Raw genomic sequence first — 17223 nt, 5'->3', positions numbered from 1 at the left:
TGTCTCCAACATTCAAAAACAGACAATGGATGAATGTAATTTGACAGTAATCAAGCTACTATAGAATCTAGAAATCCTAGGTGGTCTTTGGATAAATGTTAAATACTGAGATATGCCTCTTCATAATAGAATTGTTATATATTTTTGACACACATATATATATTCATTTTATTTAGAGTGTATAAACACAGTAGATGTGTTTATAAAGTGCAGGGAATATACTCCGATCAGCCACAACATTAAAACCACTGACAAGAACAATGAGTAACATGGATTATCTCATTACAATGGCATCTATCAAGGGGTGGAATATATTAGGCAGCAGGTGAACAGTCTGTTCTTGAAGTTGAAGCAGGACAATTGGGCAAGCGCAAGGATATGAGCGACTTTGAATTTATACACCATATACACTCACACTGTACAGTCCAAAATTATTTCACAAGTAGAAGAAAGTCATAATACTCAAAAATTGTTGACCTACCAACCTGCTTTACACCTGTAAACAATTTTAGCAAGCACTGCTATTGGCCAACAGGATATGTAATGGAGGTGCTTGGATGTGGTGAGCCTCGTATCTAGGTATAATATCCTCACTGACAGTTACAGTATGCATTTCATCATGGAACACTTTCAACATGAGTCATGTGACAATAGTGGGAATGGCTTTAAGTGCCAACAGACAGGATCTTAGGTGAATGCAAAAGATTCTTTTGCCCCTTGACAAGACCCTCCTAAACCAAAGTAGCTCAATTGTTATATGAATTACTTTAAACAGGTTACAGATATAGGATAGGTGATCGAAGCAAGGATTTTAAAATACCAAGCACATTATTATTATTAAACATAAAATATTTGAGCAACAAGTCATGTCACGGGTAGTGGACTACATGTTCCTACTGCACTCTTCCCTCCATTGGCCTTCATGGCCCTCTCCTTCTCTGTGTTTACCTCCAGTTTCTCTTCCCCACCTCTGCATCTACCCATTAGTGTCTTAATACTATTTAAAGCTCAACAGTTCAAAAATAGTGCTCATAACTTTCCCTGCATCTAGACAGTGTCTCCATACCATGTCTCACTACAACACTTTCACACTCAGACTTCCCACCAGTCACAGATTTAAACACGCATTAAAGACCTACCTACCAGTCTTCCATCAAATTCCACTCTCGCTGGTCCAGCCTCCCTCTACAAACATATACACTCCATGTCGCCAACCCCACTTCTGGTCTCAGCCTCATCCATCCAAATTAGCTCAAACTATCAGGGCCCTCTCTCCACCTGTTTTCTTCTCCACTCCCACATCTTCCACCTGTGTGTCCCTGTATCATGGCACTTGCATGTTCTGTACAACACTTATTATGTCTTAAGTACAGTATGATGTTTAGGTCCGTTATGCTTTTTTTTTTTTTTTTTTTTTACTGTCCTGTTATCTTGCCTAGTGGTTATCTACAAATTTGTTCTATTTCCATTCTATACAGAGATGCAAAATATTAAGGTACTATATAAATAATAATTTACACATAAGGATAGATAACTATTGCTTTACTTTATTTCTATAGCTTATGCCAAACACGTCTCCTCCTTGTTACCATTTTTCAGGCCAGGGTAAGCATGGCATCCTGCCAGCTCATGACTCTTAGCCAACATCAATAAATGGATGGATTAAAAAAGCATTAAGGCCACATTCCAGAGAGGATCAGCTCAGATCCTGGGTATGTTCCTGCAGCCTAATATAAAACTGGGGCTGGGGAGGCCTGGAAGTTAGGCATCATCTAAAGACAATAGAGCAGCCTACATTGCTGACACAGACATAATATGGCTACTAAATAAACTTAAGGTGAACATAAAAATAAAAAAGCAAAACAATCAGTGATGGGCAGTAATTTTAACAATTTTTCAGTATTAAGCACTTTAATTTGCATCAAGTCTGGAGAGTGAACCAGTCTTCAAAAGTACTCCAGGGCCTCCATTGGTTCAATTTGGAGTGGCACCACAGCATATTACTTGGATTATACGAATGCGAAGCTATGCATTGTATACACACACACGCGCGCAAAGAACAAAAGTATGTGGACACCTGAACATCACATCAATATGTGCTTCTTGAACATCTCATTCTAAAACCATTGGCATTAATATAGATTTAAAAAATTAAACCCTTTTGGCGAGAAGTATTACAACTTATTAATAAGATCACACACTTGTCAGTTCCTTTTCATCTCTCCTTCTGTCTTGTCTACCATGAGGAGTGCACAGACTAGTATGGAAACTTCCTGACCATATTCTAACTGCAGCCAGATGTTTAATTGCAAAAAATTGGAAAAACCTTGAACCCCCCACAATTCCTGCTCCAGCTGCCAATATCTAGCAAATATATAAAATGGAACACATCACTAGCTTACTGCACGACAATCCCAACCAATTTTTATCAACATGGCATACTTAGACAGAGTAATTTGATACCCAAGGTCCTCTCCAATTCTTTGATTTTTCACATAGGCGAAGAGATTTCTTTACACATTTTTTTTTCATCCACCCCCTCTCCTTACCTTGTTATCTCTTACAATCTATCTGAACTATTTTTATTTATATATCTGCAATCTAACACTGAGATACTCTCATACTGTCATTCTCTTAATAAAAAATTGTATTGTGGATTTGCACTTGTTCCGATATGTATATGTGAACATTCCAATTCCAATCCCCTCTACCCTCTTTTCTTTCTTGTGCCCCTCCTTCTCACCGCTGATTTCAGTGAAATATCAATAGAAATTTCAACAAAATAAGAAAAAAAAAAAGGAAATAAGTACACAGAAAACAAAGCACATTAAAATCAAAGTGCCTTACACCTCATATACAAAACGGTCAGCTTTAAACTGCGACTTGCCAGACTATAGCAGAAAGCTATGATGCAAAGAATGAAAAGGCCATCCGTATGTCTGAGCAAAGAGAATGCACCCCCCTACAAAAATAGGCCTAGTAAATGTAAAAGAAAAAGCAGAGTACAAATGGAAAAGAAATTTTAAAAAAATGAGGTTTGTCCATTTACAAAAGTTCAAAGGAGGGATTGTGGGTATAGAAAAATGTTGGACCATTACTATGTTCGCAAATATGGTCATAGGATTATCACTACTTGCCTCCCAATTGTAAAGTGCTACAGAATTTGCTAGCACTATGTAAATAAATATTGATGATGATGTATGTGCAGCCATAAGCTGACCTTCATCCTGCCAGAAGGGACCCAACGACTTGGTCTGAGGGGTCATGTCCTATTTGGCCACTGAATCTGTTGCCCAGTGCTTGCATTCAATGGTAGGATTGGCATGTGTGTTACCAGATTAAGTAATTGATTAGAAAAGAAAAACCATGCCAACTAAAAATGTTGCAGGTTTTGTTTTCCTACACAGGATCTATATACATATTAAACAATTAGAACAAAGGTAGGGCTTAGTTTAGTACTGTTAATGTTAAGAAATGCAAATTCAATAATAAAAAAACCCAAAAAAAACAATAGAACAAGAGTTCATAAACCAAAACCTCTTGTGGTTCCTATATTTCATAAAAATTTGTGTGCATCTGTGTTAGTGTATACAGTATATAAACTGCTTACTTTGGTATAGATATTACCTATTACCTTTGCTCTGCAAATGTAAATCAAAATGCCAATTTCCTTTTAAAAACAGCAACAATGTAAAGCAGTGTTGATTGAGAATTACAATGATAATGTATAGATGTTAATAGTTACAGTGTAGTTGGTGATTTTTGTTGTATAAATGGTGATTAATGTCATAAAATGACCTGAGCATAATTACAGTTCACTGCTGCTCAATTTACCAATTAAGTTAATTTAGTTACATAATTTATTGCAGGGATTTCTTTATATACCGTTAACTATTGTGATATCTGCTAAATATCAATGTCGATTTCTTTCCCTTGTATCCCAATGATAAACATCTTCCCTTTAGAAGCGCCCAGATTACTTTTTGGAGTCTCGTGGTGGTTACGGTCTCATCTCTCCAATGGATCTGCCAAACCACCCATTCGTGTTTTACATAGACATTTATATTTATTTCAGTAGATCACTTTATACTGGATCACCTTGTAGTTCAGTGTTAGTTGCCTTTTAATATGAAGCGCTAGACTGGACAGTACTGCAAGGCTACAAAAGCAGATCTAAAAGACCTTGAATTCGCAAGTAGGAAACTGTGGAAATTTAAAACAAAAGAAAACGGCAAGCAGCTAGCTATAATTAATGGTAGTAGGAAACATACAAGAGATATATGGTCTCACCCACATGTATAAAGAGTTGAAGGAGAGAAGCATGTGTAAATGCTTATAACGGTTAGCTGTACTGTAAAAATTTTGTGCAATGCCAGGGAGCAGATCAGAGAACTCAGACAAAACATTAAGATTGCATCTGTTCTGCACAGAACAGATTACAGATTTTTAAAGGGAGAGTAAAGGAGAAACTTTTACAATTACCATCGATCAGCAGGATATGTATGTGTTGAAGTATTGTATTGCTGTTAGGATATAATTTATTCGTTTTTTTTTTCCTTTTGTGCGTGTCCCAGTGCAGCCAACTTGTCACCGAAAGAATCTATATTACTGAACAGAATAATTAACCATAAGAACCAATCCTAGAGATGCTGTGTGTTCTCTGATTGGAGAACATGTGCACCATATGTCATCACATAATTCAGTGGGCAGGCCAGGTAGTAGTTCACTGTGGAGACAATGAGGTGCAGAGGAGGAGAATGAGCATGCTGCTAACTGGCTGGATGGCAGTCAGGAAGGAACAGACTACAGTTTAGAAGTAAAAGTGCCAGAGAAGGGGAGGAAAAAAGCTAGTGGTGGCGACATAGAAAAATAGCAAATTATAAATGCTGTTAATTCTTTTCCCTCTAAATACCCCCTGGCAGCCATAACAATGGGTAAGTTCACTTTCAGAGTTGTGTTTGTGCATGTTTACGTAACACTTTGGGGCTTAGCCATACGCAATTTATTAAATAGCAATGTGCCACCTGATCCCAACTTGAAGAGGCTCTGTTGCAATGTCCGACCTGAAATGTTCGTTCAAAATTTCAGTACCGTATTTACCGGTACTTATGGTTAGTTATAAGATGTCCATACAAAACCTGCATTTTCTCTTGAAGCGGTCTTAGTTTTTGCTTCATTCGTAGCTGGGCCCAGGTTGTTATTGCTAGTCACACATGTGCCAATATCTGCAAATTGACCCAATATTATTGTATGTGGTCCCAAAACAAACCTGATGCATGATGATTCAATCTGTCCATGAATGTATTTTTTTGTGTCATGACCTCCCTGTGTAATATGTCAGCTGTAAGATCACATAATTAGTAATACAGTCCAAAGTGCCTATTGATGGAGCACAGTGAAACGTTACACGTCATTCAGTGTGAGGGAGAGAAACAAAAAGTTTTATTTTATTACTGCTGGAAGCGGAGCTGTTCAATACTTTTTGTCAATAACTTTACCACCACAGAATAGATATAAGTATACAAAACTAACATGTATGTTTATACATACATTATAAAACTTAAATGAAAGTAGTGACTGTTTGGGATCAGTGGCTCCAGCCTACCATATGTCCTCCAAGACAATGTAACCAAGTTAAAAAAAAATGCCCAATAATAATTCAAGCTTCCGGTAGAATAAAATGGGCTGAAGAGGAATAGGAATCCGAAGATAAGTAATCAACAAGACTTCAGCAGTAGACGTAACTGTTACCATATCTTTCCCAAATTGCCATCCTGACTAAGCTCACCTACAGCTCCCCTCAGAATCACTCGCACACTACTCCAGTTATCGCTCCCAGGCTCACATTCCCTTACTGAGAACATAATTGCCAAAAGTACATACCAAAGAAGAATATATATTTAACACACACACTTAACAGGTAGATTTGTATTTTGTTACTATATGAATTCTCCTATTATTATTCCTTTGGCAACCTGAGTGTCCAACACATGTCCGTTCTTTCCTGATTTAGGGGTGCCTGACAAGGAATGACAAGGAATGACAAGCAAAACAAGCAGAAATAAATTAAAAAAGAAAAATGGAAACATTCCTCTGTGGCTTGATAAACAAAACATTGCCCTTTGCCTGTTCCCTGTTTAGGCACGTATGATAACTAAAGCCCTAATCAGATACAACACAAACGTTTTTAGATACATCTATATATGGCACACATTGTTTTTCAAAGTTCATATATTTTTTCTTACACCTAAATAGATCTTAAAATATTGATTCCTATTATGTGGCGACAGTAAATTTTGTAGCATACAGCAAGTTACTCAAGTTGCATAAATATGAGCATGTTCTCATATCTCGTTCATACATGAACAGCATTACAGCTCCAATTTTTGGCCATGTTTTGAAATATTGTCCTACAGGCAATTATAGGGGGAAAAATTGAACTATACATTAAGTGCAAAAAGTGTGTTATTTTGATGGTAATAAAAAAAAAAAGAAGAAGACTGGTAAATGCCGACAACCAGGTTTGCAGTCATAACGATTAACATGTAGCAGATACATACTATTTTTTTTTATAAATGAAACTGTTCCAAAACATAAGCCTATTTGGCCTAATGCCTATATGAAAAGTGTAACTGGTGGGAACCAAAATACTATTACCATTCATCTAAAGAGCAGGAAAAACATATTACAAAGCACATAACATACATCACATATTAAAAGCTTTAAGAAAGAGGAGGGTCTAGGGTTATTTCAGTGCAGATGGCAAAGGACTACAACAAATGTATAATCAAGTGCTTGCCAGAAGTATAACAGGCATGTGACAGACAAAATGACCTAGTGAGGTATATAAATAACTGCACACTTTGGGGACACTACAAGGCTTACCTGCTGTGGTGAGGTGGAGAGGTACGCGTGTGGTAGCATATGCTTGTGATCCAGATAAACGATCCTTTGCACCACACAACAGAGTTTACAAAAGTTGCTGCATCCGGTTTACTGAAACAGATGCCACTTCAAATAATATCCTGGCACCCATCCACCTTTCTGCCTACGGGATCTCTGTATTTCAAACACACCTTCCCATCTATTTTGTGTTCCTATACATTGCAGAGTATATTAAACTAGAAGCTAGTAATAAGTAACTTTAAACTAAAATCAGAATATAATGTCTTTGCCGTTGTCTTTTTTTTGTAAAATAGGAGTGAATTTCTTTTCATCTCCTACCAAACTGCAATCTAGTGTAGTCTATATCCCTTGTTAAACTGTATTCGGAGCTGCTTCCAGCAGTCAACTGAATCTTACACAGTTGACGTACAGCGGGCATCCATAGCATATACTCTGTACAGTAGACAAGAGTAGTACCAGGTTTTTTTATTATCTGAAAATTGTTTTATCAGGAAGAAATATTAATAGTTAGCTCTTATTTTGAAAAATTACCTTGGCAAACATATAAAGCCCTCATTACAGAAAAGGGCAAGTTATTCATTACAATTATACACATGTTAATAATATAACATAACAGATAATGTAAAACATATTGGACTTGAGGCAGATTTAACAGTCTCACAGACTGTTCCAGACAGGTCGGCGTGTTGGCAAATGTAGAGTGGTCAGATTGCTTATTGAATTTAGGAGCAATTAGCAGACTTATGGAAGTGGATCTAAGGTGATAAGTGCTGTGTGCCATAGTGGTAAGAAGGCTGCACAGATAATTGGGCAACTTGTCTAAAAAGTATGTGAAGGTTTGACAGGCAAACACTATGGACCCCATGGACATTTAACAAAGAATGAAAGCATGTTGCAATGGTGGTTACAAAACAATGGATAGAGAGCCCCAAAGCTTCATAGAAGTGTGTGTTAAACAGAGGGACCTAGCTAAACAATATTGTTCCACATGAGATCAGGTAATGCTGTTTCTTCTAAACAAAAACTCATAGAAATCATGATATATCAAAACATATGTATGTTTGGGCCTTATTAATGGAATCAAATTGTTTAAAAGTAGACATATGCTCTAAGGGTTCCAACTCTCAGATTTGGATGATTTCCAGCAATTCTTTAGACAAAGAATGATGGGCTTAAATGTCTTGTAAAGTCTTCTAGTTACAGAGAAAGCAATGTAAACATGAACCATTCCAAGCAAAAAAAAAAAAGTATGGTTATGTGTGGAAAAATTATGTGCTTCCTAAAATGTTACCAATGGCTTCTGGACTTAAAAATAGATCTATAAATATATGCATATTTATTGCTTGGGTATTAACATGTACTATTTTCAAAGTGCAGTTTTTTGCTGCATCACTGGATTCTCGTCACAATACACACTGCAGCAAATTAGTCACACAACCTCCCATGAAACATGCATTAAAGCAACAAAGTTACACAACCTCCCAAGTAACATGCGTTCTAGCTACTGTGACTGGATGGGCCTACTTCGCCACCAGTCTGTAGAGGGAAGAGGAACGGAGGGATGTTCTTCCTGCGCAGTTTATCTTGGTTTCCTTCTCAAGATCAGTAGACTGTTACTAACTACTCCTTCTGGTGCCACCTTGCCAACAGTCGCTCACTGCGAATGCCAACAGTGCAATAGTTGTAGGAGAATTCATCCGCCACTACTAGTCTCCGTCAACAGCTCCTAGAGCCGCTTTCTTCTAAGTAGCTGGTATAGCTGTTGCAGCACCTCTTTGCTGTGGCCTTGCTGGTACCTCCTGAACGCTTACTATGGATCAGGACTGCTGGGGTCAACACAGGACAGCCAGTGAGAGGATTAGAGGGTAAGCTCTTATCTGTTGGTCACAAGCTACAGCAAATAATAGGCCTCAGACAGAATCTTCAAGCAGTGATATTATATTGCTCAAGTGTTCTGATAAGGACCTTTACACACTAGTTGGATTAACTAGTGATCATCCAGAAGTACAAATGGAATACTACAGCTAAGTACAAAATACAGCTTATATATCTTTTCTGACACACATGATGACAAGGGGTAGCCTGATCATAGCTGGCACTACAAAGTCTGAGATATTACATTCAATGTTTACCAATCGGGTGTAATCTATTCTCTAAACTTGGATTTAAATGCAATTGAAACTTAACAAAAATTTGCATCAATCTGTGATTTCCTAAATTACTTGCTGTTAGGTTTCCCATCTCTCTATGACACAGGAAGTAATTCTAACGGACCCTTCCTGTGCATTTAAGCTGAAAGATGTGTTGGTCACTCACAAATGAAAATGCCTAATTAGCATGGGACTTACTCTTCCAACATGGCATATCACTACATTTCCAATACAAAAATACAGCACAATATCAAAAATCAGAACATTTGCAAGGATATACAGCTGTGCACTGTGTCACTAATTGCAATAAATTTCTAGAATAAGTTATATCTCTCAAACACACATTGCAGCAACATACAAATAAAACCTTTCTTTCTGATGCAGCAACACACTGCTTTACAATTTTCCATGCAATATACCGAGTAGGAACCCACAGATAAACAACCTTCATGTGACCCAAGTAGATTATGGAAGCATACAAGCTCTCTAACACAAGTCACACAAGCGCTGTTCTAAAATGTACAGAGGCAACAGGCACTCGCGACAGTAAGCTCCTGGCTAAATCAGTTCTATCTAGAAACACTTCTTTGCTCCCTGAGGAATCTTTAGCAGAGAAGCAAACTGTCTCACACTTTTATTAGTCCCGCTACATGACCGTGGCTGACATCTGGCCGTAGCTGCCAACTCTCATTTGTCCATCTCTCTGGCATCTGTCCCCCTCCCTCCCACTCTTCTTAGCTGCTGACAAGTTCTATATTCTCAGGCCTCTGTAAATTACCCTTTTACTCTCTTCCCTCTTGCGGCATGCTTCCCTTCCCTGGGGTGCTGGAAAGAGGCGGGAGGGAGTGAAAGAATATGGAAATGGCAAACAGCCAAAGGTCTGTCAGCAGCTACAAAGTGGGAATGGTAGGCGCTCGTGTGAAGCTGGAGAGCATCCTTTCATGCCACGTCCCTCTGAAAGGGTTTACCACTTATGGGAAAAAAGAATTTCTTCTCCCACACTGTCTTCTTAACCACTGTCGGAGAAATTGCTTATTACTAAATGCAGTAATAATGTGCCAAAACATTCAGCACTGTACTTTAGCTGAAATGTGAAAAACCAACCATAAATTAGAGGCAGCAAAACTGGAAAGACAATCGTTGCTTATGACCAGATCATACATCTTAGCCATTGACAAAATAAGAGATTTATATCAAGTCTTTGTTGCATTCCTGAGAAAAGCAGGTAAATGTCTTCTTAATAGACATAATACCATTTCCATGTGTAACTTAAAAATGTTTCTTCTACTTGGGCTATATAGGTTGTGACAATATGTCTTGCATAGGCTTTTTTAGTTTCCTATTCAAACACTGTTCAATGTTGTTCCAAACTTGCATGACAAAGTGAAAACACTGCAAGCTGCAACTTCACCAATTATACCTAGATAAAAAAATTAAAGCCACTATTCACATTTATAAATAGAAAAACTAATATAAATAGCTGTATATGACTGAGCTGGAAAATATACATGAAACAACTGGTATATTTATACTTAACTATATACAACCACCATGCTTCCAAGGCCTCTATAGCAGGCTGCCACAACAAGATGGAGGTGCTTTCTCAGTGCTGTGCAGAAACTGCACTGTGTCATTTGGAGTCTTACAGTTTTTTAACCTGTATGAGATCCCATTAGGACACTGTCCTAAAGATGTGGAGGGGGTTTCAGCTGTCTGTAATGAAGGGTGGTAATATGGAATTTTTAAAACAGTGCTGCAATAAAAAGTCATCAATAAAAGTATTTTATCTTCATGTTTTATATCTGAACATTTCTATTTTGGGGACTGGTTTCCCTTTAAACAAGGAAATGTTCCTTTTAAACTTGAAAAATAAAGTAGAGAGTTTAACAGGTTTAGAGAATATTAATAGTACTTAAAAACACCTACTATGTAGTTCAAATAATTGCCCTAAAAGGCAAGTATACATTTAATGGGTAATCATTTGTACTTTTTTTTTTTTTTAAATGAATACTGATATTATTGTCATTATGCACAAATCAATAGTCTTCATATATGTAAAAGGAACAAAGTGTAAACACAAAAACTAAATTGTATTTTCTTTTCCTTATGATTTTATAGCAACATTATTCAGATTGTCTATATGTGGTAGTTACTATGGTAATCCTGAATGGTCTAAATTCAACAGGATTAGAGGCAGCCAGACAAATCTAGTAGACAGATGGAATTTTGGGTTACATCCAGAGAGATCTACAGGTGACAGAAGTACATTATAGGCCTGGCAATGCACTATTCACTATCAAGCTGTCTGAACAATACTTTAAAGATGAATATGATAATTTCTGACTGCAGCAAGATGCTATCAGCAAATGTCACTGACAAGAGATAAATAAGTTATCTCCCAAACATACCATCCCAATGCAGCACTCACATGTAGTAATAGGCACAAAATAGTCACCACAGGTAAACAGATAACGTAACAAATAAATCATGTCCAATTCTGTTAAAAAATATAATTTTGTCATCAATAGATTTAACACAGGCACATGTGCATAGCTTCCCCATGGAAGTAGTACAAGAAGGATACATATGCATATACTGGCCAGCAAAATGATCTCTGCTACACCCTGCTCTTAACATTGTAACATAAGAGCTAAATAACCATTAATCCTTTGCGAGGAACGTAGGCGCCATAGCGAAGCCACATTTGTGCACCACTGCACCTATATACATGAAATACAAATATATTCCTATATACCGTTAAAGCGAAGCAATACCCCTCATTTACTTTAGACTCATACCTCTACTCCTAATTAGAAGAAAAAAAAAGCAAATGGCTTTTGCTATGTAGGTCACAATACAGAGCAGAAATATCCAAGAAATGAAAGATCACTTGACACACAATTCCCATCTTATTGCTCTGCATAGCATTTCAGCTGGAGACTAGAGACATATACACTATTGAAAATTACGAAGACTGGAAAGAAGAAAATTAGGTGCTTACATACACACAAAAGCAGCAAACCAACATGTTAGTGAGATCATCTATAACAAAATCTTACAATTGCCATTCCTCTTTTTTATATAGCACCAAAACATTACAAAGAACTGTTTTCATAATTCCTATAAGTTCCTGCCCTAGTGGAGCTTACAGTTTAAGTTATTACACAATGGGGAAGATTCAATTGGCCGCGATGTTCCGCACATTGTACGGTTACTGTTGTAAAATATAAAGCTCATTTTTGAGCACAGCTCCATGGAGCACGAGCACAAATGTGCATTATTTCAGTAAAAAAAAAAAAAATGTGAGGAGTTTCACGGCTGTTTCAGAATTTCCCTCTATGGGTTATTTTTGCCAAAAGCCACTAAAACAACAAGCATGTTGTGTTTCTCGGACTGGACGGAGTACATACAATGTTCACACACATGCCCTGGTCAGAATAGAACCCATGGTCCGAGCATTCTCAGGCAGCAATGCTAACAATGTGTCACTATATCTAAGATTTGTTAGGGTGTGTCTGGAAGGGGTGAACGTCTTCAAAAGCATGGTACAGCTCTGACCTTTAGACTCCTTACATTGGGTGGACTATTGCTCTTTATAAGGCCCAACAGGTGCAGTATGGAGTATATTACTAAAAAGAAAGAAGTGTAGTACACTTTCTCGTGTAAACAGTGTTTTCCCTTTACTCCTTTTCCTTCTTCCTCCACACACACAAGTTCCTTGTGTTCTGTGTTCATATACTTGGATCTAATAAAGCTGCTGTTGAACAGTATAGGCCTTTCTCCAAAGTCCTGACTTGTCCCCTGCTCTCCACAATTTGGCAAACATAATTGTAAACAGTGCAATCAACGCAAGAAACATAACCATGCATCGTATAAGTTTCATCACTTTGATCACCCGTTCTTTCAATTTACAGAATGCAGTCCTACCAATTTAATGCAGTTCTTCAAGAGGTCATATCCGCTGTTCATCACTTTGTTGCATATAAAAGCATTGAGCCTGGCCAGTCTCACAGGATGCAACAATGGCCCACCCATTCAGCTGTACAATTCATTGGCCAGCAAATGGATCCATAACCGATATAGTGATGTATAGTAAAGGAGCAATATCAGACACATGGCTATTCAAATGTTATGCACATATTTAATTAATTAATCACCGTATTTTATCTCATCTCTTGAATACAATTTAACACATTTAAATCAGATTATCCTAATATCTGTAAATTTAATAACCCCAAAGATCGCCCCACTGTTGTCATAGCACAAAATGGCATGTTGCATTCATGTTTATTCTTTTGTTATGATGCCTCTCTGGAATAGTTGGTGTGGTACAGATAGATGTTGCTATTGGGAAAAAAAGACCCTTTTATAAATAGCATTAACAGTGATACCACTTATACCACCATATTACGTAGACAATGACCTCTGAATATTGAATGTTATTTATTGTGTGGAGGTGGGGCGACTGTAGCGCCTGTGTTAACCGTGTTATTCTGAAACGTCAATAAAAAGAAATTAGGGTACCAAAAAGTGGGTGGAGAACAGAAAGAGGAGAAATAAAAGGGGAGAAAAAGGTGAAAGAAGGTATGGTATTCATTACTGTTGGGGGAAGAGGAAGCAAGATCCAAAGCACCTGGATACACATGTTCTGGATAGCTTTGCAATTACATATAACGCGCTCTTGAAATGAAAGATATAGGAAACTAGGTGGCCATGAAGAGAGTAAATCTATGTTTCGAAATATGTGTTGTAAGAGAAAAAATAAAATAAACAAAATGGACAGGTGTGAATCCTTGAAGAGCAAGTAATGCCATTATAATATAGCAAATGTTGTTTATTAATGAGCTGAACAATATGCATAACTATAGTGTTTACACTTTACAGATTATGATGCTAAGAGTGAGATCCTTCTCTAACACGACAGACATAGAATGAGTGACAGCTTGGAATGCCCATTTTGTAGAAATGCACTGTGTGGGTTGATTAATGTATACATAGACATGACCAGCAATGTTACAGCAACTCACATTAGTTAATTGTCAAATGGTTCTGATGAAATGAGAGGAGTTTCAGCTGTCTAATGTAGTGGCAAGGTATTGCTATTTAAAGGATCTGCAGGAAAATGTCACGTTAACATTGAGTGATGTATTTTACCTGCATGGTCATATCCGAGATATATCTGAAAATATCAATTATGGCATTTAGTAGTTCTTTAAGGACATTTGAGGAGGTTTTGCGCTTCTACACAAAAAGTCAACAGATCATTAACAGGATTATGTAAGAATTATGCAAGACTGAAAAGCACAGCCCTTCTAAAATAGAAGCCTGTTTCAAAGTGGAGCAAAAAGCAGCATGAAATTACATATACACAGTCTAGGTATTTCACGTATATTAAGCAGCTCAGTAATTAAACAGTTTGACTAAATGACGAGTTAGGTTCATCAGCTGTATGGAATGAGACTCACTGTTTAATGGAAATACTTTCACATACTTACCATTTCAGCTTTGACCTTTTTCAGTCCTCTATTATCCAGCTCAGGATCCTCATTCTCTGCTTTTATAACATTCAATGCATTCCCACTGTCCGTTGTCATTGCCCCAGCCAGCTGGTCTACTGCAGCTCCCACAGTTTCTTGCACAGATGCTACCCGTCCCCCAACTCCTGGGGCAGGCTGTAGAACTCCAATGGGTTCTTTCTCTCCACTTGACCCAGATACCTCACTCTTGTCCTTTTTGGCCTTCCCGCTTTCTTTTTTAGAGCTAGAAGAGCTGCGGGCAGCCTTGCCAGACTTCTCACCTCCCTTGGAAGGAGCTGCTGAGGAAGAGGAAACCCCTGAGTTACCCCCACTATCTGCTGAACGCCCCGACACTTCCTTTTTACTCACTTCTCCCGTTGGAAAGAGTCCAGATGAGGTCTGACTACTCCTACCTCCCTCTTTGCAACTTTTACTTCTCTTTGATTTAGACTTTGACTCCTTGCTTTGGCCACTGGGCACAGGCGTCACAAACTTAATGTTATCAGGGAGAGTGGCCACAGCATTAGGGGCTGGCAGGCCCACCTCTTTTGATCCAGACATCTCAAGCTTCTGCTGGTCCTTCTCTAGATCGGCATCCAAGTCAATTATCAGATTGCCCACGCCGATGTCCCATTCATCACCACTATCATAGGTTTCTACAGGATTTGTGTCCAGGCCTTTCCCTCCTGGTGCGCCACTGCTCAAGGACATCTTAAGAGTGCGCACCTTTCTGAGGCCTTAAATTGTTCCAGGTTGTGATGCCTCGCCAGCCTCTCTCTTCTCCGGCCTGGATATGGTGCAACAATTCAGCCAAGGACGGGAACAAATTGACAGGATGCTGAGGCTATAGTGGTTGAAGAGACTGCATTGTAACTGTAGACAAAGAAACAGGGTGTAAGAAAACAAATTCAAGATTTTGGAAGTTTGTTAGACAAATGTAAACATTACGTCATTAACTTAATTGGATTACAAGCAAAGTAGAACAAATACTTCATTTTGCAACTGTTGTGGAGACTTAATCTATCAAGTAAAAATCTGCCATGATCCATATCTGTTTATCATTCCACTGAAGTGCAAAGATTTCGAGCAGGTGTAGAAGTGTGAAAACGTTTAGGAATGCATCACCATATTTTGGTCACAAGTTGTAGTACGACAGCTGTACAGTTTTGTTTTGTTTTAAGCCTCATTTGGATATGTGTATTTGCCAATAATATGCACAAGCCAGAAAGAATGCATGGATAACTAATGTTGTTAATTTCCCTAATTTTCAAACCCAAATTTGTAAGGCTAGTTTATTAGTCCAGAATAAGTTCTGGTCACGTTATTCATTGTATTTTCCATATAATAGTTTACATCCATTATCTCTAAAATACCCTTTTTTCCCCATTGTTGTATGGTATGAAAATGCAATCAAATATTATTTAAATTAAAAAAAACAAGTTTAATCCATGCTAACAGCCTTGTGACATCATGTAAGATTTTACAGGATGTGATAAATTAAGCTGGTTTATAGAAAACATTTGCATAGAACCCATGGAAGAAAAAAAACTTCTAATGGAAAATGAACATATTTAAAGTTTAAAAAAACACAACACATGCCTCAGACCACACGGTTTACTTAACACACTAGCAGAACTGACAGGTAATGTAAAAACAGGGAAAAATTTAGTCTGGTTTAAAACATTTTTCATGTATTACATCATTTTCAAGGCTGCAAAACCTAGCTCCTCCATCCAGAAACGTGAGAGAACTTAATGACTCCAAAGATCATAGTCCCTAACCTTATTTTACTAAAACTATTAGGCAAAAACAAATTCCATGAAAAACAGAAGAAAGGATGAAGTATATTATGACTCTACACTTCAAAAAAATTTTTTTTAGTACCACCAGGTTACATGTGCAACCTCTGATAAAAATGGACAGCAATGGTCCAAAATATAATTATCAGAGCACCTTGTTAAGACATTGGCAAGTCTGTTCCTGTGAAGATATCATTTAAATTAGCAAGCAAAGGACATCAGGTACTCTACACAAATGCTATGGGAACTCCTAAAGGAGACTCCATTGCCTCTCTGTCTGCCTCTGCCACACACATTATTTGAGCAGTATAAAGCTGCTGTGGTAGGACTTTATGACATTAACCATTTGTCTTGGAGAATATGCTGTAGTGGACCCAGATATTCACAGCACTGCAACATTGTTTTTTCAAGCAGTAAAAGCTATTCTGTATGGATCTTCAATATAACCTCAACTAGTCTTTCAGTGTTCTCTGTGCACGAAGCATAGTCACTGCCTACAGGGTCTTCCTCTAGTAGTACATAACAAATTCAAGAAAAGGATTTTTCTATTACCAAATTATCTACAGTTTTTAGGGTCACTCCAAAATGTGAGCTCTAATCATTACGCACAGAAAAAAAATACATGGCAGACTAGCAACTTAGAAACACATTCCCTGGGGTAACTAGCAACTCTTGTATGTCAGCAGATACATAACACTCTTCTATTCAGCTGTGCCCCACATACACCACTGAGCACGCATACTGTTTAGCATGAGTCCTACTAACTGCTGCTGCTTTATTATTTTTTTTGCTTTTAATGTCACACAATAATGGCCAGAGGACATACACTTGCTTCATTAATGTTTTGAAATA

General features: G+C 37.7%; 1 protein-coding gene across 1 annotated transcript in view; it reads right to left on the bottom strand.

Moving 5' to 3' along the window:
• Positions 1-17223, bottom strand: part of ZNF609 (zinc finger protein 609) — a 69370-nt gene that overhangs the window by 26563 nt on the left and 25584 nt on the right. Inside the window, 1 exon segment of the mRNA XM_075208232.1 lies at positions 14552-15445. Within this exon segment, the coding sequence (XP_075064333.1) occupies positions 14552-15283 (732 nt within the window). The 5' untranslated portion in view covers positions 15284-15445.

The sequence above is a fragment of the Mixophyes fleayi genome, chromosome 4 (genome assembly GCF_038048845.1).
Source record: "Mixophyes fleayi isolate aMixFle1 chromosome 4, aMixFle1.hap1, whole genome shotgun sequence".
Lineage (NCBI taxonomy): Eukaryota > Metazoa > Chordata > Amphibia > Anura > Limnodynastidae > Mixophyes > Mixophyes fleayi.
Note: the sequence above shows the minus strand (reverse complement) of the source record. Positions and strands in the feature narration are given on the sequence as shown.